This window comes from Acanthopagrus latus, chromosome 10, assembly GCF_904848185.1.
Source record: "Acanthopagrus latus isolate v.2019 chromosome 10, fAcaLat1.1, whole genome shotgun sequence".
Taxonomy (NCBI): Eukaryota; Metazoa; Chordata; class Actinopteri; order Spariformes; family Sparidae; genus Acanthopagrus; species Acanthopagrus latus.
The window spans coordinates 12,031,082-12,052,707 of NC_051048.1; the positions used below are offsets into that span (position 1 = coordinate 12,031,082).

General features: G+C 42.2%; 1 protein-coding gene across 2 annotated transcripts in view; it reads right to left on the reverse strand.

Moving 5' to 3' along the window:
• frem1a (Fras1 related extracellular matrix 1a) overlaps positions 1 to 16,899 on the reverse strand; it is a 31,650-nt gene extending 14,751 nt beyond the window's left edge. The window contains exons 1-14 of one of the 2 annotated variants that reach the window (XM_037113326.1): positions 16,764 to 16,899; positions 8,150 to 8,598; positions 5,042 to 5,136; positions 4,635 to 4,945; positions 4,102 to 4,298; positions 3,336 to 3,659; positions 3,133 to 3,241; positions 2,719 to 2,850; positions 2,195 to 2,539; positions 1,956 to 2,098; positions 815 to 1,011; positions 631 to 721; positions 358 to 525; positions 66 to 274 (exon numbers count right to left, since the gene is read on the reverse strand). In XM_037113326.1, the coding sequence (XP_036969221.1) occupies positions 66 to 274; positions 358 to 525; positions 631 to 721; positions 815 to 1,011; positions 1,956 to 2,098; positions 2,195 to 2,539; positions 2,719 to 2,850; positions 3,133 to 3,241; positions 3,336 to 3,659; positions 4,102 to 4,298; positions 4,635 to 4,945; positions 5,042 to 5,136; positions 8,150 to 8,392 (2,564 nt within the window). In that variant the 5' untranslated portion in view covers positions 8,393 to 8,598; positions 16,764 to 16,899. Of the gene's footprint in view, positions 1 to 65; positions 275 to 357; positions 526 to 630; positions 722 to 814; positions 1,012 to 1,955; positions 2,099 to 2,194; positions 2,540 to 2,718; positions 2,851 to 3,132; positions 3,242 to 3,335; positions 3,660 to 4,101; positions 4,299 to 4,634; positions 4,946 to 5,041; positions 5,137 to 8,149; positions 8,599 to 16,763 lie in introns of those variants that run through there. The other variant, XM_037113327.1, reaches the window with a different exon arrangement.
• Between the last annotated feature and the right edge of the window lie 4,727 nt (positions 16,900 to 21,626).

Genomic DNA, 21,626 nt, shown 5'->3' on the forward strand with positions numbered 1-21,626 from the left:
TGAGCATATTATTTAGGTATAAATACCACATGAAATGGAGAAACAAATAAGGCAGGTTATCTGACCTAACTTTAAGGCTTTTCAGGTCTTGCATGGTGAAAACTTGTCCTGGTTTTAGCGGGAGGCCGCCAAGCTGCAGAGCTCCGTGTCGCGGGTCCCTCTGAAGCTCCACCTGGATGACTTGTTCCATGGAGTCCACGTCCGACAGCAGCAGGTGCTCCGGGCCGAGCCAGCATTCCCCTCCCTCATCTACAGCCAGAGGGTTGGTAATGACCTGCAACAGAACGTACCAACACTTTTTCTATATGTCCACATATGTGAGGAATGAGTTAAGAATGATACAGCTGTATTTTCCACCTGTGGTGGCTGGTTGTCTACTGGCACCACGGTGATGTTAAAGCAGATGCCAGGGACTGTTTTGCCCAGGTGGTTGGTTACAGAGAGAATCATTTGGATGTACTGGGGGTAAGGGCCGATGTCCATGATGGGAGGCATGAAGGCAACTTTCATGAAGTTCACTGCATGCTGGAAGCAAACAAAAAGAAAAACAATGGATATGTCGTTGAGAAGTTAGTCTCACTGCATGGACTGATAATGTATTCCTGAATTTAAAAAAACTACAGAAATCACCTGCGTGAAGAGCCTCAGAACTGGCGCATTGGAGTCTTTGGTGAATTTGGGTATGCTGTCTACCAAGAACAACCTCCCAGCATCAGGACTGCTGCTCAGGAGGAAGACAACACATGATTCAGACAGACTGTTTCACTTTTTTTTGCTGTCCAGTGTGCCTTTTTGAAGGTGAGAACGCACTAACCTATGAGGACCATTGTAGAAAGGTGGAGTGGTGACTGTGTATGTGAGCTCACTGTCTGGAGACTCCTGGTCTACAAAGTGAAGATGTTGTCGTGTTATATGGAGCACTTCGGTTTCTTTGATCACAAGACATCGGGTGGACCCAGGGACCTCTTTAGGCGGTTGGTCTGGAACAGGCTCTATGTGAACCATCAACACCTGTACCACAAGGACACCAACACACATCAGATAGAAAGTAAAGAAATCCCTTGGATTGCATGTCTTCCTTTCAGAGAAATATCCTAACACTTACTGGAAGGATTGCTACATCATTCATTATAGCCCTTATTGGTTCCCAGAGTATATTGCCACAGGTCAAGTTTTCAGTAATCCAGTGAAGAATATCATTGCTTTATGGTTTGCTACACCATTCTTTACAGACACACATGGTCCCAATCAGATGAACTCGACTGACTTTGGTGAATCTTAGACATTTCCTCAAGCGCCATCATGAAGTGGTTTTAGGGAGAACGTCTTAACAACTACTGGATGGACTGCAGCAACATTTGGTACAAACCTTCATGGTCCCCAGAAGATGAATCGGACTGACTTTCACCCCTCAAGCATTAATATCATGTGCCACCATGATGAGTTTTTGAGGAAATGTCTCAACAATTATTGGATTGGTCAGAATACGACGAGAATTCAAAGGTAGCTCCAAATATATAGGGCAGAGTAACCAACAACTGCTGCTCTCTGCTGGCTATCCTGGGCTGTAGCTAGCTACTGCAAATTAGCTCAAGGCTCAGTCAGCACAGGCCCAACTCAAATGGATTTGGCAGCCCGGGTGAACACGGCCTCCAGGGTTGAAGGAGGTCAGTTTGAAGATCAGGGGATCAGTACACAAAGTCTAGCCATGTCTTATTAGCTTTAAGGGGACACTTAGTTATGGTAAAGGTGATGAATTCTTCGCTGAAGTCAGACTGCAGATGTAACCCTCACTGTATTCTGTCCGTATTGAAAAGCCAATTAGTGTAAACCTACGTAGAGGCTTAGAAGATTTAATAATGATCGCTCTGCATAATTGAAACGGTATCTTCTCATTTTGTCCCGAAGCGACTCACTAAATGACAACATTTTCAAGATGTGTTGCTGTTACCCACTTGAGTCTCGGACAGGTTGGGCGGGTCGTGGAAATCCGACAGCACCACCTCAAAGGAGTCATCAAACACCTCATTCCCGAGGTGTCGATAGTAAATCATGGACTGGGACAGGTCTTTCTGCAGAAAGTGTCTGACAGGATAACCTGGATTGGGACCAACAGAAACAAGACATGATTTGGTGAAAAACAAAACCGAGCACCACGTTGGACAAAATAAAAGTTAAAGATTATTCTTCTGACCTGTGAGCCCCGGTCCTGGGATTTTCATGACCTCTCCTGCCTGTGGGGGGCGGGTGATGTTAAAGAGGATGTAGTCGTCGCTGGAGTCCATGTCCGAGGCCTGGAGGATCGAGCCTCTCAGTAGAGCCATCTGTCCCTCTGACACTTCCAGCAGCATGTTGGTGATGAGGAACGGAGGGCTGTCGTCCTTCGGCAGGATCTTGATGGGGAACTTGTGTCGGGTCTGATGGTGGCCGTCGGTGATCCGGAAGATGATGAAGTCTTTGGTGGAGTCGCTGTCGTCGTGGTGATAGCGGACCACGCCTGCCTTGATGTCATTGACAGTGAACATGAAGCCCTTTCCACCTGGATTTGACAGTAACCATCAGAAACAAAAGTCATATTTATTTTAATTTTCTCATTAGTTCAACTAAGGTCAGTATTATTAAACCAGCTCCTGATATTTGCAGTTAATCTAGACAGATTTTTACTTAAAATTTATAATTATAGCTTGAAATGAATAAAACAGAGGTAAGTGTCAGTACCTCTGACAGTGAGCCGTCCGTGCTGCAGGCCGTCCACAGTGATGATACGAACGGCATTCAGGTTGTCGTTGTCCACAAGCTGGAGCTGCTCCCACATGATCGGCCGAGACTGACCCTCTAACAGACTGAGACCTACAAGACAAATTGTTCATAGAGGAACAGAACACTGTAAATGCCAATCCTCTTTCTGAAAGATACCAACAGCACCAGAAATCTGGTGTAACCCATCTTTTACATTTATTCCTGAAGCCTTAAAGCTGCATTTACATGTATTTATGCACCAGATAGAACTGTTATCTCATGCAATAGTAAGCAATTAACAGACACATTAAAGTATTAGCATTCATTTGAGTTGTATTTTTGTGCATTTTGGGGGTTTTTTTGTGCATTTGTTGTGTGGTGATGCCAGCGTACCCATGTTCCAAGACACTCTAGGTGCATTTGTATCTGCATTCCTTACAGACACATGAACAGTCATTGATTGGCTCTTCTCGAAGAAAAAATCATGAACCTCAAATTCCACCTGTATGGGAAGATTATGAAGATCTCCTTAAACCGCTGACAACACCAAACTAGCTGTTTCATGTACTCACTGTGAAAAGTAAAAGAAGGGCTACCTGGTAAGTTCGGCGCTGGCTATGTGAGGAGTTCGGAGGTTGATACCCAATGAGCATGTCATTGAGATCGAGCCAGGTAAAGGAGAAGACCGGGCGAGTGTGGTCGGACAGATGGGTGATGAAGCCGTCTGCAGGGGGTTTGGTGATGTTGAAAACCAAAAGCTGTTTGAGAGTTTCCTCGTCCTCGGCGTCTAGTGTAGCAGTGGACAGCGGCGTTAGGATGAACTGGTCCACCTCCAGGATGAACATGGACATGAAGGACGGTTTGGGAGGCTGGTTGGGCATTGCACCGGCGATCCGCACTGGAATCCAGGCCTGCTCGGACTGCACAGAGAAAACCCGAAGACCAGCATTTCTAAGTACATTTTCCATGTCTTTGTCGAATTCTTCTTTTTTTAAATTTGGGCAGAGGTATGATGTCCAACTTTGAAGACTGGAGTCTCTTATGGAGTTTATTTAGTGTCAACATATTTTAAAAGCAAATGCTAGCATTAACTGAAAACGTAAGAAGAGCAGGTCAAGACAAGGTCAAATAAATAAATAGATGAGTAAATAATATCTACAACAGTATCTGATCACCTAAACTAATACTGACAAAGTCCAGTATTATGTGCTACTATTCAGCACGTTAAACTCAAAACTACTCAACTACAGGCCAATAGTGGTCAAATCCACTGCTGTAAAACTCATTAGTACCATGTCTGGATACAGTATACTCGTGTAAAATGATAGTGACTAGTTGTTAGCATTAACACAGACAAATGACCTGATATATGCTGCCACTCCTGGTGTCCTTAAGGTCCAGTCTGATTGCGATGTAGTCCACGTCTGGCGATGGAGGGTCTATGTGCTGGTATCTCAGCCCCATCATTAGGAAGTCGTCACAGGGAATTTTGGTAAACTTAGGCAGTTTCAGACCCTTCAGGCAGTCCTCGGATTTACACATCGCTCTGGCTTTATTATCTAAAAAGGTTCACAACCACGGAGGGATTCACTTTTTCGTATTCTTGTGTGACAGCTAGATAATGTTTTCTTCTCTATCGCTATTTGTCCTTTCATAAAAAATAAATAAATAAATAAATAAATAAATAGTTTGAACTCAATGAGACAAACCAAAGTTTTAATGAAGTTGAAGAAGACAGTGGCAGTCCCTTAAAGGACAAATATTACCTTTTCACACTCTCAGTCAAAATTTTTATGTTTTTTATATGGATTTTTTCCTTTTCACATATGAACTAGACATGTGGTACTTCCCACCATCAGCTGTCAGCTGTCAGCCATACATTTCCATAGTTTTACCTAGCTGCTGACGTAAGTGGATGAAGCTCTCTGGCTCATCCCCTCTCTTCATGGCTCTCTCTGGCTCTCCGGTGACCAGCTGGCCGTGGGCTGGCAGGTGGGTGTCATGGCCGCTCAGATGGATGCTACACTCCAGGCTAGACCTCCTCTCATAGTGGAAGGACACCACATTACCATCCACGACATCAGAGAGGCTGTAGAACTCAGGGACCTCCAGGAATTTGGGCCCCAGCTTTATGATGCTGCATTCAGGTTCCATAATGTCCACGTGGAGAGAAAACACCTCCATGTGTGTCTCTGTCTCTGTGAACCTGATCAGAAAAGCACAAGATGATCATATTCCCACAGGGGGGGGGGAAAAAGGAAATAAACGGATTTCCCATTGGAAGTACATGCAGTTGTTGCACCTGTACAGTCGGAGCTTGACAGCGTCCTCCTTTAACAACGGACAGCCGTTGTGGACGTACTTCACCTCATCAGCCAGATAGTGGCAGTCAAATACCTGAACAAGTAAAGGGAGACATCTTCATAATCAAACGTAATGAGCGAGTTAAAATCACCTGAACATTGCTCAGCTCACCTGATATGTGCTAAACATTACACAATAGTGGTGACTGTTAAAATGTAGTGCAACAGTGCCACAAGTATCCAGCTGTTTCCTGGGAAGGTTACCGTGGAAACAATTTTGGGTGATACACGCGGTGCTCTGTGGAACCTGTGCAAGTATCACAATAACTGACTCACCAGCAGGACTTTAAAGGCTTTAGCAAACCGAAGCATTAGCTAGGTGGGCTAAGCAATAATTATAGAGTTGGTAGTATTCAGACAATAAACTGAATACTTTGTGAATGAATGATATGTTTTACTGATTGCTCTGAGAAAGAGGATAAGTTACAATATTTAAGGCTAACATCAGCTAACATAGTCCACCAAAATCTTGTGGTTGAACCAGACCGAGTAAGGTTGCAGCAGCACCTTGTGTTTTAAATTGAGTTAAGGTGCACTGTGTTACCTTCTGGTTTAACTTTTATTGTGTAAGAAGACGAATCGTATATTTCTTGATTAAAAAAAAAATACAAAGTCTAGCTTTAACACTTCAGCCTGTAGTGCTTTTATAGTAGTTTCGATAATATTCTGACAAGAAGCCAAAATCTGATTTTCAGTTAATCCCGATAAAAACTAGTTCACTGTCATGTCTGTGTCTCCTGGGCATGAGGTGTCAAAGACAAGATATAAGATCAGATTTAAGATCCAGATTAAATTACATTCAGCTTATCTGCAAAGGTACTAATAAATACCAAATCAAAAACTAAAGGAAAGCTTTATATGATTCAGAGGTCAGATCGACATGAAGTGTCTCGTTTGTCCACAGGGAAGAATACAATCCAATTCATCTGGAGAATAAAGTTTCCGACGATAAATGAAGAATGTGTCATAACGGAGCTTTCCTCAGACGGAAATCTTTATTTTCCCTGTAATCAGTACTAAATTACATAGTTGTTTCCAAGACACTTACCAGGAAATGAAAGACCTGTAAATCACGTTTTTTGCTGGAATGGTTATTATGATAAATGATGTGAGGACAGACAACTAAATAACTACTTAACTAGTAGTTCCAGCATACTATATCTATGAAGCCACACACTGACCATGAACTGTTTCTGATGAGCTCTAACTCTCGATGGTGCTAAAGTGACCAAAACTTAATTATTATTGTATACATAAACAGAGCCTGCAGGGAGGACTTGGTAAGTGGACAAGAAGGGATGTCTGTGTAAGGTGTAAATGGAAAAGGGAACATTTTTCCCAGATTTTTCTTGCTTTAAGCATGACCAACGTCTCATCCTGGACATTCAGCAGGTGACTGCATCTGTCAGCACAGTCATTAGACAGGAGACAGCCCGTCTGCCTGGGAAACAAAGGAGGAAGTATGGAAGCGTCCGTCCACCTTTTCTTCCCCGCAAAAATATATTTTCTTTTCTTGCCTGAACACTAGGCTGCTCAAAAATGAAAACAGATGTCCGAGCAACAATGTGTAAGGACAGCAGTAGATGTCCTAAACATGGCTTTTCACTCTACAGTTGACCTACCCTAAACCCCAGTGGACACAAAGCCTAAACCAAGCTTAAATCCCTTGTTGTGTTTGAATTCCATGTCTCAGAGTTTGCAGTGAACCACAGCTTAAAGACTCATTTGCAAGATGCTGAGAATTTGGATTTGCTTTAATGATGACTGGATTGTTTTCCAACCTCCATTCTGCCTTCATATGCAGCTCAAAACCAAATATAATGTGTTTTAGGATGACATTTTCCATTCCTGGCAATAAAAGTGTGATGAACATGTTTATGATTATGTTTACACAACTCAAATCACTTGATATAAATAAGGAAAAGTTTGTGCACTCGGTTGAGTATTGAAAAATGTAAACGGAGTGATTGATTTTTTTTTAAATGAATGAAAATGATTTTAACTGATGTGTAATTAAAAAGTGAAAAAGAGGACAATGTTCCTGCATTTCCTAAATATGTATTCAAATTATGACAGTGGTCGAGAAGAAATGCTTTTTCGAGTTGTGTGTGTGTGTGTGTGTGTGTGTGTGTGTGTCTGTCTGTTTGTTGTTGTAATACACCTTTCGGCCACAACTGCAGGACTACCCCATGCTCTTCAAAGGCCTAAAAGTCCTCATGTTTTCTTCCATTAGAGTTTTAAAGGTGTAGTATGTGAGAACTTCACAACATTTTTTTTTTTTTTTAAATCCACTAAAATGATCAACCCATGGTGAATAAATAATAGTTCTGAGATTGTGTTGTAAAGATATTTACTGATGTTAGAGTTAAGTTAGTCCAGCTAGCCTGGGCCATTCCCGGTCCAAAGCTCCTGTGCTATAGAGTTCTTAGATAATGCACCTTAAATTTCTCTTTGCACTCCGAACACAACATACATGCATTGCTTGTTAGCATGTAATGTAATACTGTCATGCCTTTTCTGACCAAAAATGTATTTAATGTATTTTATTGGAGAAATTAAAACTCACTTGGATGAAAATATGACATTTTTACGGCAAACCTTGTTTGTCCATTTGTTTCAAAAATGAAACCTTGCCTCTCTGGGCCTCTGGGCCTCCACACTGGGTTTCCATTCACCTCTGTATTTATTGTTATCAATTTATCTTTTAAATCATTCACTCCTTATCACAATCTAATTTGTTTTTGACAGGTTTCATGTGCTTTGGATTTCAATACATTACACACTGAGGCATACAGCTGTGGGATCATCTGGGCCAGTTACATTTTGTAGTAATATTACAGAATCTGCTGGGAATGGTGAGAAGGAAATCACATGACATACAACCCAGCACCAAGCTCTTGTCATCATTACATCAACACTTACAATATATGACATAGTTTCCTACATGTTAGCTTTCAAACAGTGCCATGGGAGCATAACACCTCGGTTTTACTCTGCATGGCTAAGTGCCTTCTGTGGTTTTCATGAGAAGAGGATCTTTCCATTACCTGAGGCAGGAGTTTTCCCACTCGCTGAGTGATGGGCTCATTTAACACCACCTCCACCTTGCATGCATCCTTCTGACGGGGAATATGGAACTGCAGGTCACCCTCCTGGAGGTAGGTCGACTGACCTCGTTTCACCTTTAAACCCTTATTGACTTTCACAAGGGAACAGTGTGATGAATAGGTCATTGCCAGCAGAAGCACTGGAAACAAGGTCCAGGGTAGTGTTTGACCCCGTGAACCCATCACTGTCAGTCACAATCCCACGTCCTGTAAGGTCTCCAAAGACTGGCTCCAAGCGGAAGCTGGATCACTCTCAGAAACACACTTCAGACGGGGATTTCAGCAAATCAAGGGATGTCTTCCTCTTGAGGAGAAGCTACATTTTCCTCTGGTTGTTTGTTGATATTGTGTTTGTGAGCTCTTTACCAGGTCACATGATCGGCCAGGAGCTGTAAAAGAAATGAAACAAGATTCTGATTGAGTCATTTCTTACTGGTATATAAAACAATGTATTGTGATGCTTCGTGTCATCTTGTTTCTACAGAAAAAAACCTCAGAAATGCAAAATAATAAGTCTGACTTTCACACTCCTCTGAACTCTGTTTTGGTCTCCACCTTCTCCTGCAGCTAAATGCTCCATAATATTCACCAGCTAACTGCTAATGTTGTTGGTCTCTCTCTGTTTGGTGTTGAGCAGGTGGTGTATTGTTGGTTTTTAGAGCCTTTTTTTCTTAAAAGCCAAAACACTGAGCAAAAAGATGCTGAAAGCTCTGTAGCGCTGAGGGAGCCTTTGATTTGGGTTTTTCAGTATGAATGACACATGCCTTTCTACATACATCACTAGTTTTTTGCTATAATGAAATTATACTGAACAATGCTCAGGAGCCACGGCTGGATTGCAATATTTTCAGGTCATAGAGATGTTTCTTCTGTGATAATAATCCGTAGATAATAATTGTTCTTCCTTTCTGTGTCCCTCAAAGATGCTGGGTACCCTGAAGGAAGCATACATTCCAGCACAGCAAAAATAGGAGAAAAACTGCTTAAAAGTTGTTCTCGAAAAGGCTAATCAGTGATTCCATAATAAACTATAAGCGCAAAGATTACATAACAGACATGGGGCTCAAAAACTATACAGATTTTACATTATAGAATAATCCATAACTAACATATTTCTTTTCGACTGGTAGGTTTTAATACTTTAAGGCTGAAAAGCATGCATTGACCTAGGGCTTTAAAGTTGTTCAGCTTTTTTGGGAAATACTGGGCACATATTTACCTTCTTTCAGAGAATAAACTGAGATATTGATGCACATTAAGAACAGAGCTGCAGTCACGACATGATTAGCCAAGCTTAACAATAACAAAGCAGGGGTCACAACAAGCCTGGCTCTGTCCAAGGTTCCCCCTACCTAACACCTCCACAGCTCACTAATTAACTTTGCCAAATCTACGCACTAACAAAAATGCAAAAATTAACACTGGTGGTGTTAGATTAAGTCACATGCTGGAGCTATTTTTGGGCGAACAACAGCAGGGTGCAGTGACTGTGTTGCCTTGTGAAGCAGCTGCCAGGCTTGGAGCTATGAGCTGGTGTCTGAGCCACAGAGGTTTCAGCCCAGCCCAGTGTCCTATGCAGAACAGCTGGAAGCGACGGGCTTTGTTGAGGTATGACAACCAGGGAGAGAAGTGGCTGTTTGTTTGAAACCTACAAGAACAACCTTGGTGGAGACGTTAGCATAGCTGCTGCCGTAGCGTCAGTTACATCAGAAGGATTTTCACTATTGAAGACATGTTTTCACTCTGGCTTGGCAAGAGTTTGATTTACCAACATGCTCCATTGGTAACACTTGTCTACTGTTGATCTGACTGCCACCTTTTATTTTAAAGGCCTGCCCTTTTCCAAACAAAAAAACGTTTTCTTAAATTTCTTAACTTTTTGACATAGCAGGACTCACCGTTATCCCCTGCTTCCAGTATTTATGCTCAGCTAGCACACCTGACTCCATGAGACTGACACCACTTCTGAACTGATCTTTTAATCTTGGGGAAATGAAAATCAATAAGTGTACCACCCAAATTATTCTCTTTTTTCTTCAATATTATGTTTATGGAAAATGCAAAAAAAAAAAAAATAAGATAGCACTAGGCCCCAGTCACATACATTCTCATTGCAAAAGGCGCAGCAGTTTCGAAAACACATTTGAAAAGCTTTACTTGGGCAAAAAGAGCGTGGTGCAACTGTGTGCACAGCAGACGCAGTTAATGCAAAATGCAATGAATGGAAAAGGCAGTGGGACGCTGACAAGTTGAATAGTGGTTAGACTATCAAGGTCTCTAGCAATACCTCTTGTTGTGATTGCCCCTTAATGGTGTTGCATAAGATTAAAGTTTTGATCTTAAACACACAATATGCATTATCTGCAACTAAAGGTCTCTCCCTCTCCAGACCTCAGCTGCTTAGAGCCTCCAGCTCTGGAGAAGAGAGTCTGTTTCAGATCCAGACCTTCTGGAGGAAGAAACACCAGGAGTCACATCAGATTCTATCCTGACTCGGATCCGTTTACTGACAGGAGGAGAGCTTGGAGACTGCTTTGCAATTTTTGGGATTAAAAAGTGGATTTACCCTCACTCCTTTTTATCAACCTGACTGCAGCAGTGATCAGTGGCGGCGACCTCCATTTGCGGATGTTGATGTGGTGTAATGTTGACTGCTGACTGGAGCTGGAGGGGAAATGTACTTCATGTTACAGAGAGGAGAGAGGGAAAGAAGAGGGCTAAAAAAAAGGCATACACAGCCTCAGTGCTTGCCATTGCTGGCTAGCTCATGGCTAATGCACACTAATATGGCTGTTTGGGGAAACAGCCAGATTAATGTTTGACGAGGTAATGTTTGAAGTTTTATTCCTTTTCACTCTCTTTTTGATTCCACCTGGGAAGTTGGAGCGACAGGCGATCAAGTGAACCGCACCGTTACTTTCAGTAAAGTTATGGATTTCTCTGGTTGAAACACTTGTGACAATGTAAGTGCACAACTCAACAAACTATATAACAAACATCTAGCTGTTTGCAGGCCTTTCAATGCAGAAATCTTACATATCATACTTTTAAATACCTTGTTCTATAGGGGGAGCAGTCTCCATAAACAGGTCTTTATCACGACTTCAGCGTTGTATAGTTGTTGAGAAGCAGCCAATACCACGAGAAAAAAATATGATCAAACTCTGAGGTCTACAAGTCGAATCATGAGCGAGCAACAATATAACCCCCCACATACAGAAAAAGCCCAACCTACACTGCTGTTTAAAGACAACAACCGGAAAGTACACTCACTGTTCATTGTTTTTGTAATTATATGACAGAGAACAGCAGTAATGAGAGTTTTCAGCCAGCTTCAGGCTTGTTCCAGACCTCTATTCATAGACTTTGTGACTTGTTCTATGCTCAGGGTGCCAGGAAATATGTTCATTATGTACAAATTCTGGCCCTCTCCTGAGGCTAAACAGCCTCTCTAGTAATAGCATGATGTTTCTCACTGACCTTTGACCTTTATAGAGTCGCCCCCAACACGGGCCTTTCCCCTACTTAATCTGTGCTGGAGTTACAACAATTATTAAAGCAGCAGGGGACAAACATCCTATAGAGCCATCTTTAAAACTTCCTTCAGTATAACCTCAGGGGGTCTTATATTGCCTCTCTTTTTTTTTTCAGTCATGGCATGTTTTCATTTTATGTTCCGTTTCACTGTTGGCTCCTTGTACCTTGTTTCTCCTTCCCCCAGAGGGATCAATAAAGTTTCATCTTACCTCACCCTAGACCCCACTTGGGATGTGCGATGAGTTGTTTTGTATTTGAGAAAGAAAAGGCTTTGGACGTCACCCCGCCACATTCCTTCAACACTTCTCTGGGACACCTACTCAAGACCTCACACAGAAAGCACCTTGGACCGAAAAAGCACCTTATAATCAGCCGCCGCATTGGGGAACATGTCAGAGCTTGTCCCCGTGAACAATGCTTGTGTCGAGGGAGCTGGAAAATCACGTTCAAGGAGCTGAGTGCACAAACAAGGTTCCAAATCGTCACAGCCTCCCTCACCCCCAGCTCTGACCACATCCGGAATGCTGGCCATGTATTGCATCTGTCAGTCCTTATTAAAAATTCTGTCTCATGTAGATAATTTTCGTGTTTGTACTACTTTATTGTTTTGCTGTAGGACTGCATGTTTAATATTAGAAGTTGCTGCTCAGCTGAAAACAGGTCCTGAAGAGCAGTAACAGCTGATACTGTAACTTGGGTATATTGGTAATGAGAGATATGAGAGAAGTTGCAGGCCAAACCAATGAGCTTAAAGAGGCTACAAGGCACAGTAGAGCTGGGGGGGATTATTCTCTGTGTGTTTGTCACCATGACCTTTTTCACATTACACAGAGTTATTAAGTTCAAAATTGATATAAAGACGCTGATTAGTACAGCTTTGAAGAAACTCTCCTCTGTGATCAGGATTAGTTAGGATCTCAGTCAATCGATTAAAAAAGCACCTGAACTATCAATAAGTTTCCTGCAGAGGTCACTCGGGAAACTATCACGGGCAAAATGACGCCTGCTCGGTGGAACTAGTGTAACAAAGTAACATGAAGTAATGATGGCACTTTCTAGGCTTTAGCAATATTAACAGTTAGTGGAATCCACTCGATAAAGTCGCTAACATAGGTCCTCATGAATGAAAGATGCCAACTGCTCTGAGAAGAGGGTTTGCGTCCCGTTACCATGGAAACTGCCAGTTCCTGTTAAGTGACAGGACACACCTATAATTAGCACGAGGTATCATATGACTAGCAGTAAGGTATATGCTGGTTGAAAGTTTTGGAAGGAATTCTAAAATACGTTAACAACAAGTATGCATGATATTAAAAAAAGGAAGTGGATACCACTCTCCACAGTCTTCAGTGTACTTGTGGTCTCTGCCCTTTATGTCCAGCGCAGACAACAGTCTGACAACCAGAAGATAGTATGAACACCAGTTTTGGATAACAGCATTCTTTATTAGAAGAATCTTTATTCCTCACAATCACAATCACACATTGTACATCAGAGTGAAACTGGTGCTCTGCATTTAAGGCATCCCAGAGGAGCAGTGGGCAGTATGGCCCCGGTTGCTGTACACTCCCTGATTCCCAGCTATGACCATTTTGGGAAATCTGGGGATGTCTGTATTTAACACCTAGGATCCCTTATCAAAGTCAATTTTTGGGGTGTCTCAACGGTGAAGCTCTTACAAGACCCTCCCTCCCCAGAGCCACAGAAGACATGATACAAATGCTTTAACAGGATGAGCCCCGCTCCTCATAGCGTGTGATCTTCGGGAGTAAGCTTTGTGGAGCGCCCCTTTAAGAGGATGTGAATCAGCTGGAGAGAGTGGTACCATACCATGCAACACTGACGTTCTGTTTAGGTTGGGATTAGGGAGTGCATGTTGAACTGCCACAAGCTTATGGGAATGTAAATGTAGTCTGTCATTAGACCTGCCGTCTCTGACACTCTCCTCCTGAATGACGTGTCCGTGGAGAAAACAGTTCCCCCCCCCGACACGTGAGGATAATATAAGGTGAGGTCGGTGGTCCCAGTCTGGTTAGGATCTACATCCACAGCACGGAAATAAGACAGCTTCCCTGGATGCATCGTGTTGACATTATTGTCGAGCGACTGTAACTCGAAGCTCTGCCAAAACAGGAAAAGGATCAACTGCAAACAGGGCCCGGACCCTAAGAGTGCTCCAGGCAGCTTAACATCAGGACCTTTCCCAGCGCTCCCACCTCCCATCTGCAGCCTCCCCATTGGGACTCACACCAGTCCAAATCTCTAACAGGACAAATTACTGAGTGCCATTAAACTGGGAGTAAATATCAGTGACAAGCTGTCATTTACTGTGACACAATGTTGGACAGGCTGTTATCTGCTAAAATGTGATATACTCTCACCTCACCTGGACTTTGGTTCGCTCTGAAACAAGCTTCAAATCTTCATGCTATGTAGCGCGTGTGTGTGTTTGTGTGTGTGTGCTCCTATAGAGCAGAAGGGAAGCTGTTGAAGTATTTCTTTTGCGGATGAATGTCTTTAAAATCTGCATTCATTGCAATATTTAAGAAAACACACTCTATGGCCAAAACTATGTGGACACCTGAACAATACAGTGCTACAGGATGCGTCCTAACAGTTGTGTTAATCTGTGATAATCTGGTTAAAAACAAACTGTTGCAGTATCATAAATTCAGGTTGACCACAGAGATCATTTTCTGAAACAATCATTAATACGTCATGCCTGTTGCTCTACTGAAACATGATTGATATTTGTGCATCTAATTTTTAACCCAGAGGCTTTATCATGCTCCCATTCAGCTATGAGAGCATTAGTGAGGTTCAGCACTGATGTTGGGTGATACGGTCTGAGTCACAGTCATTGTTCCAGATAGCCACTGTCTGGCTGGTACATTCCCAGCTGGTTAGTGTATGTTAACCGTTAGCTTTACAGCTACGTCACTTGCCCAACTACCCTTGTACGTAGTTACTAAGTCACGGAGCTTAGCACCACCTGTATCACAGGCCTTAAAGCCGGCCGGTGTACCTTCTACTGAACAGCAGCCTGTTGCAAGAAGTGGAAAATAACAGGAGAGTGCTAAGTGCGACAATGCACACAATTTTTCTAACCTTGGTGAACATTAGTCAACAGAAGCTAGCTGCAAAAGACAGACTGTAGGAGCAAAACCACTAAGGAAGAAGTCTATGTACATAGTCTCGCTTTAACCCTTGCTGGTGTCATCAGGGTGACCTTGGCAGAGTTGCCTACTTTACATTCTGGGCATGTGACGTATTAAAGATCGAAGGAGGCATTAAACAGGCAGGAGGGTCTAACAGAATACAGTTCGCAGTTTGGGACATTTAGGCTCCAGTTGACCTATATTTGGGTTTGACCATTCTTTTCCAAAACACGTCTCTTGTGAGTTTATGGAAGTATAAAATGAAATCACTTCGAATGTTTGTTAAGAACTGAAACATTTTTAGGGGGAAATAGAGCACAATCCATTAGATACAGTAAGTATAGCTTCTTTGAACGGAAAAATGTTGTATGTCTAGGTAAATGTCCATGCTGATGGAAAGTCAAGTGAAGTTTCCTAGTTCACCAAAACATTTCTGGAGCTTCGCAGTAAACAGAGTTGTAGCATTCTCCTTAACAGTTGAAGTAGTTGGAGACTTGTTTTACAATGGAAAAAACAACCAAAAAAAAAAAAAAAATACACCCTCAAATGGCTCCATATAGCTCGTTTGCTGTAATCTAAGTCTCCAGAAGCCCCAAGATCCCAAACTAATTTCAAGGGAGGTTATTTACAGCCTTTTTTAAGCTGAAATCTTCAGTTCGTCTGAAGTGAGCGTACACGCTCGACCGCCACGTCGAGGATGTAAATAACGTAGAGACCTGGATTACAGTTGATGAGCTGTATGGAGCCATTTGATGTGTTTTTTGTTTTGTTTTGTAACCCATTTTAACCCATTTTAAAACAAGTCTCCAGCTACTGCAGTTTTTCAGGAGAATGCTGCAATGCCGTTTAACTGTGAAGCTCCAGAAATGTCTTGTGGACTATGAAACTTCACCTGACTTTCCATCAGCACAGAGGTAGGAGGTAATGACTGAATTTACATTTTTGGGTGAACTTTTCTGTAGATTAAAGATTTGACACACACCAGCTGGTAGAATCGGAACATGTGCTTTCTGTCTGTTTAGCCCATCTCCCCCTTGTAAAGATAACATACCACCAGCACAAAATAATAATCAAAACGTTACAAAGGTCAAATAGCGTCCCATAACTCTACCCTCATTATAAGCAACCCTTCCATAACCCAGCAGAATTCCATCCTGCCTCTCCCAAACTAAAATCCAGGGATGAGCACAGAGCGCACAGCTGGGAGGGAATGCGATGTGTCACATAACAAGTGGCTTCGCTTCACAGCTGGGAATGTCCGCTCCATCCACTCACAGCTACGGCTTCTTCTTCTAATCTTAATAATGACAGGGTCCTTAGCAGCCGGCAATTTTCAAAGAAACGCAAGCCATCAGGGAAGAGGAAGAAGGTATTCTGCTGAAAACATGAGTGGCCAAACGTTGGCTGCCGTCCAGCAGCACAGTCCAGAATGTGCAACAGAAAAGCTTTTTTAAAAAGCTCCCAAATACTCCCTAACTGCTAGAAACAAGAGCTGAGTATGAGATGCATGTTACGGTGCAGTAACATTATGTGCAGTTTTAAAATCATTAAGAAAAAACAGATTTATGAACACCATGTAATGACTTTAAGACTGCAGGAGTTTACTCAGGCACCGGTTGATGGGTATGCAAAGTGATGAACTCAGAGACACTAAGAGGCAGATTCATTATAAATATATAAATATAGTTTGAGGCAGACAGACAGACGGACAGACAGACAGACAGGCACACAGGCAGTGAGAATCAAAAGAAGAAAAGCTACCAAAAAAGGAGGGAGAAGAAGAATAATCCTGTTATTATGCTCCTGAGGAAGAAGGGTAACAGGCGGAGATCTCCACATGCATTTAGACATGTCCTTACCTGATCCGCTTCTTCTTCTTCTTCTGCCTACCTGCCCGCTCCCCTCTGCTCTAAACCAGCAACTAGCTCTGTTGATTGAATCTTGTTCAGTCCTCAGTGACAAACTCCACCCACAGGGGAGCGAGATGAGTAGAGGAGGGAGAAGGAGGGAGGGAAAGACAGAGGGTGAGGGCAGGAAGAGCTGACTGAGGACGCCTTGCTCCCTCTTGTTGCTGCTGTGGAATCAGTAATCGGAGCGGGGAAAGAAAAAAAAAAACCTAAAGACAAACACCGGGGCTCTGAGATCAAAGACTGGTCCAAAGTGCCTGCTGGTTTAAGGAACAGCTTTGTCATTATTGAACAGAAAGGAGCACAGATAAAAGGCTTAACAGTGCACTAATGTAAGGAAAACACAGAGAGAGCTGGAACTGACTTCATGTATGTCATACACACACACTCACACACTGTAAAGACAGTGTTGAGAAAACAGGTTGAGATGAGGTAGAGAAAAAAAAGATTGTGGTTTCGGTTAAAATACTTGACTTCAGTTACAAATGTACCTATGTTATGCACTGAACCTCAGTTATGTAATGGACACGAAGTAACTTAACTGGTGCAGTAAGCTGAACAAAATGATCACTGACTACCTCGGCTTTGTTTGACCCAACCAGCCATCTACCACCTCCTGCCCGTACAGACTTGCTGCCCTTTACACTGCTCTGCCTGACCTCCTTCTTTGCTACCATTATATTTACTATGGCCACTAGATGTCACTACAACAACTTGTGTAAAAATGGTTTGCAGATATTTTTCTGATCAGGATGGCCTCAACTTTTTAAAACCCCACTAATCAATATTTTCATATTGATAATGGATCAAATGACTGTGCTAGTAGCTATCTAATCTTGGTACGGAGCCTGTCTCATCAGTGTGCTGTGTGCCTTGCTTGATATTTCTAATTAAGTGTGGTAGTGTTGGAAAAAGGATTGAATGTCTCTATTTGTTCGATGTTCGTATATTTATGCCCATTAAACTGGCCGCTGATATTGTAGAAACCAACAAGAACAAGTAGTTCAAACCTTTGAACGTATCCAATGAAAAGAAAATCCCTCTTCTTCCCTTCAGGACTTCCTCCAAAGCCGCTCCTCTGAAACACATGAACACACACTGCCAGAAATCACCGACACAGAGCCCCACAGCTCCCTCTGGACAGCTGGGAAACATGTGTGGGCAGCTAGTTCACTAAGTTCAATAAGCTTTTTTAGTCAAAAAACACACAAATAAAAGACTTTGTTAAATGCACACAATCATATAAACTCAAGCAAACACCCGTCACAAGCATACCGCAGTCCGACAAGGCTAGCTGACGTGACAGCTGCTCACTGCTCTGGCTGTGTGCTTTGTGCTAACTGGGTTAGCCTCTGAATTAGGCCATTAGACGTGACTATTCCAGCCCTGTCGGGCTAGCAGGATGGTATTGGGAAATGATGGCTGCATTTCCTCTTCAGTCTTGTGCAATGAGGCTAGGCACGCCGGCCGTCGATATATTGCTAAAGCTGTTAGCAATATATCAACGGCCGGCGTGCCTAGCCTCATCTCCAGTCAGGCACACTGAGCGTAGGGTAGGCAGGGTAGATCATTTCATTGGATGTTAAGAGATTTTCTAAAAAAAATGCATAAAATAACGAACACCATTTCCCACAAGCCCCAGACATTTGTGGCATCTAGTTATAAACTAGAAAGCTTTCAAGATTACTTGGGAAGAAGGGTTTTTGCGGATATGGACTGAACCTGTCATTTTTTGGGGGGTGGGGCTTCAACAATAAGGTATTGCTGAAGTGGCGGGGAAAAAGATTCACGTCACACCTCTAGTAGGTGCTCATCAAGTTAACTGCAGTGAGTGCATGGTAATAACTGAAGATGACTCACATGAGCCAGTGTGTCAACATTTTATCAGCTCCACTCTTCTCACATCTGCAATATTGGTGAAGGACAGTTGGGACATGTCCCGCCTCCCCCCAGAGGAAATGACTCCCTTGCTGCAGTCTATAGGCTAAAACAATACTTAAAGCGAGACTGAACTACTGCAGCTGTGCTTGTGGTTACATTACACCTGGTACAATGAAAGTGGTGCTTTAGCTTCCCTTAAGGCTGCATAGTGTTTAAACAAAATATACATCACCCCTCATTTACTCCAATCATCCCTCACTTGTTTATTTGGAAAATGGATAACAATTTACGGATATATTACAGACAGATATAGTCACACTGTAGGGGCAAAGATGGCAGCGCTGGAGTCTGGTGTATCTCTCACTCTGTCGGGTTACCTGGAAGTTTTCGTGATTAAACAACAATGTCACTCTGAATATTAACAAAGCAGCACAGAAAAGAACATTTTATCTGCTGAATGGGACAAACATGAATGGGAAGAAGAAGAAAAGATGGGAATATTTCATCTAGTACCAAGACAATGGAGGAACAGTGGCCTTATAACAGACATACAGCACGTGGCGAAGACCTGCAGTAACCACAAAACAAGAGCTGATGGAAAACAAGATGATAAATGGTTTGGAATAAGGCAGAAGTCCAAGCATTTATTATTTGTAATATGTATGAGTTTAATTGTTTAATTCCCATGTCACTAACAAGATTGTATTAGAACTACCAACAAGTATCAAGATTCATACACAATTTTTGATTTTAATGAATGTCCTCGTGATATCATGGATAAACGTCCTCTCAGACTACACAAAGCTACACAAAGTAATGACCTCATCTCTTTGCTCTGCTTCATCCTCACTCTGACCAATGTGCGGTGGTGTTTCAACCCAAGTACCAAAGAATTCACATGGTGCTACAGCAGATTAACCATGAAAAAAATAATTGATCTTAGCAGACCATAGTCTTGATGTTGATATTGTTTATGCCTCTAAAGTGAGTTTAGGAAGATGTCTTAAAACCCGCAATTCAGTGTGGTATGTCATTCCAAATCATATATTCAATTAAATTTCAGTTCTTTCCTTTCTATTGACATGTCATTTTTTTGCCGAATAGATAACCAATCACTTTATCAGCATTCCCTTTTAGCCTGGAAGATGTGTTTTGTCCACAGTTTCTTATCTCACAAGACTTTCCTTCCTCCCTTTGAGGGATGTCTGGTACCTTTTGTAAAAGTATAGAAACAATCTCTCACCTCTTTTTTGATTGTGAAATATCCCAAAAGCTTGTTGCTTACTCGCTTAACCTTAAAGATATTGTTTGTTACTATGATAATCCAGATAATAGCAAGATTGAGTATGCGATCAATTTCATCATTGTATATGGTAAATTAATTATTTACAAACAGAGATTTCCAGATCGCTTCCCAAATTCTCAGTTTTTCTTTTAGAACTAATCTCACTACTTAAATCACTTAAGTTAGTATTTAACATAAAATGTAATAAATGTATGAGTAATTTCAAAAATCTTTTACCCTAAAACCACTGACCTATGTTATCTATATTAATATATGTTTTTATTTATTTGTATTGTCCTTGAGACTGTAAAGTTCCAGTGAGCCAGTGGGGGTCAGTATTAACCTGGAAAATAATATGACTACCAGAAACGCATGGAATTCCATCTAGCCTAGTGGAAAGTGCTGGCCTTTTTTTTCCTGGAAATCACATGGAACATTTAAACAAGAAAACAACGCTGTCAGCCAGAAATGATCGGGACAGCCTCAACCACAATGAGAGTTTCATTTCAACCTTTATGTAAGATTCTCAGATCCTCCCTTTGAGGGTGACATCCATTTACAAGACTACACCGTGGAACAAAGGTTATTCATAACAACTAACAATTAAATAATTCACAAAGACTTTTAGGCACATTTTCTTCTGTGCAGGACTGTAACCAGGCTTTTATACATACTGAGGTGATGCTGGCCTGCTGGAAGGAGCAGCATTAAAATGGCAATTACAACAATGACCCACAACACACTGACTTCTCTCTCATGCATACATAATATATTGGCTGCCCTGATGTGAAGGCCCATTTCCTAAAGTGTCCAACAGGTGTACGAGTCATTTAAAGTGGTGGCTTAATTACACATCAGACCTGATAGGAGCGTAAATCTCAAGTTTCATCACAACATGATATTATATTGATTCTTTGGACAATATGATACTTGCTGATATCACAAAGTCTGCCACGATACAATTGTGATTCCATTCAGTAAGTCAATACAGGTGCCTGCAATCAATATGATATACAATGATCAGGCATAACATCATGACCACCTGCCTAATAAAGTGTTGGTCCCCCTTTTGCTGCCAAAACAGAACTGTCCCATCAAGGCATTCACTCCACTAGACCCCTGAAGGTGTGCTGTGGTATCTGGCACCAAGATGTTAGCAGCAGATCCATTAAGTCCTGTGAGTTTCGAGGTGGGGCCTCCATGGATCGGAACTTGTTTGTCCAGTACATCCAACAGACGCTTGATTGGATTGAGATCTGGGGAATTTGGATCCTAAGTCAACACCTCAAACTTGTTGTTGTGCTCCTGAACAATTTTTCTTTGTGGTAAGGCGCATTATCCTGGTGAAAGAGGCCGCAGCCATCAGGGAATACCGTTTCCATTAAAGGGTATATATGGTCGGCAACAATGCTATGTGGTAAGTGTCAAGTAACATCCACATGGAGGGCAGGACCCAAGGTTTCCAAGCAGAACATCGCCAAAAGCATCAAACTGTCTCCGTCGGCCAGCCATCTTCCCATAGTGCATCCCGGTGCCATGTGTTCCTCCCAGGTAAGCAATGCAAACGCACGCAGCCATCCACATGATTTAAAAGAAAATGGGATTCATCAGACCAGGCCATCTTCTTCCATTGCTCAGTGGTCCAGTTC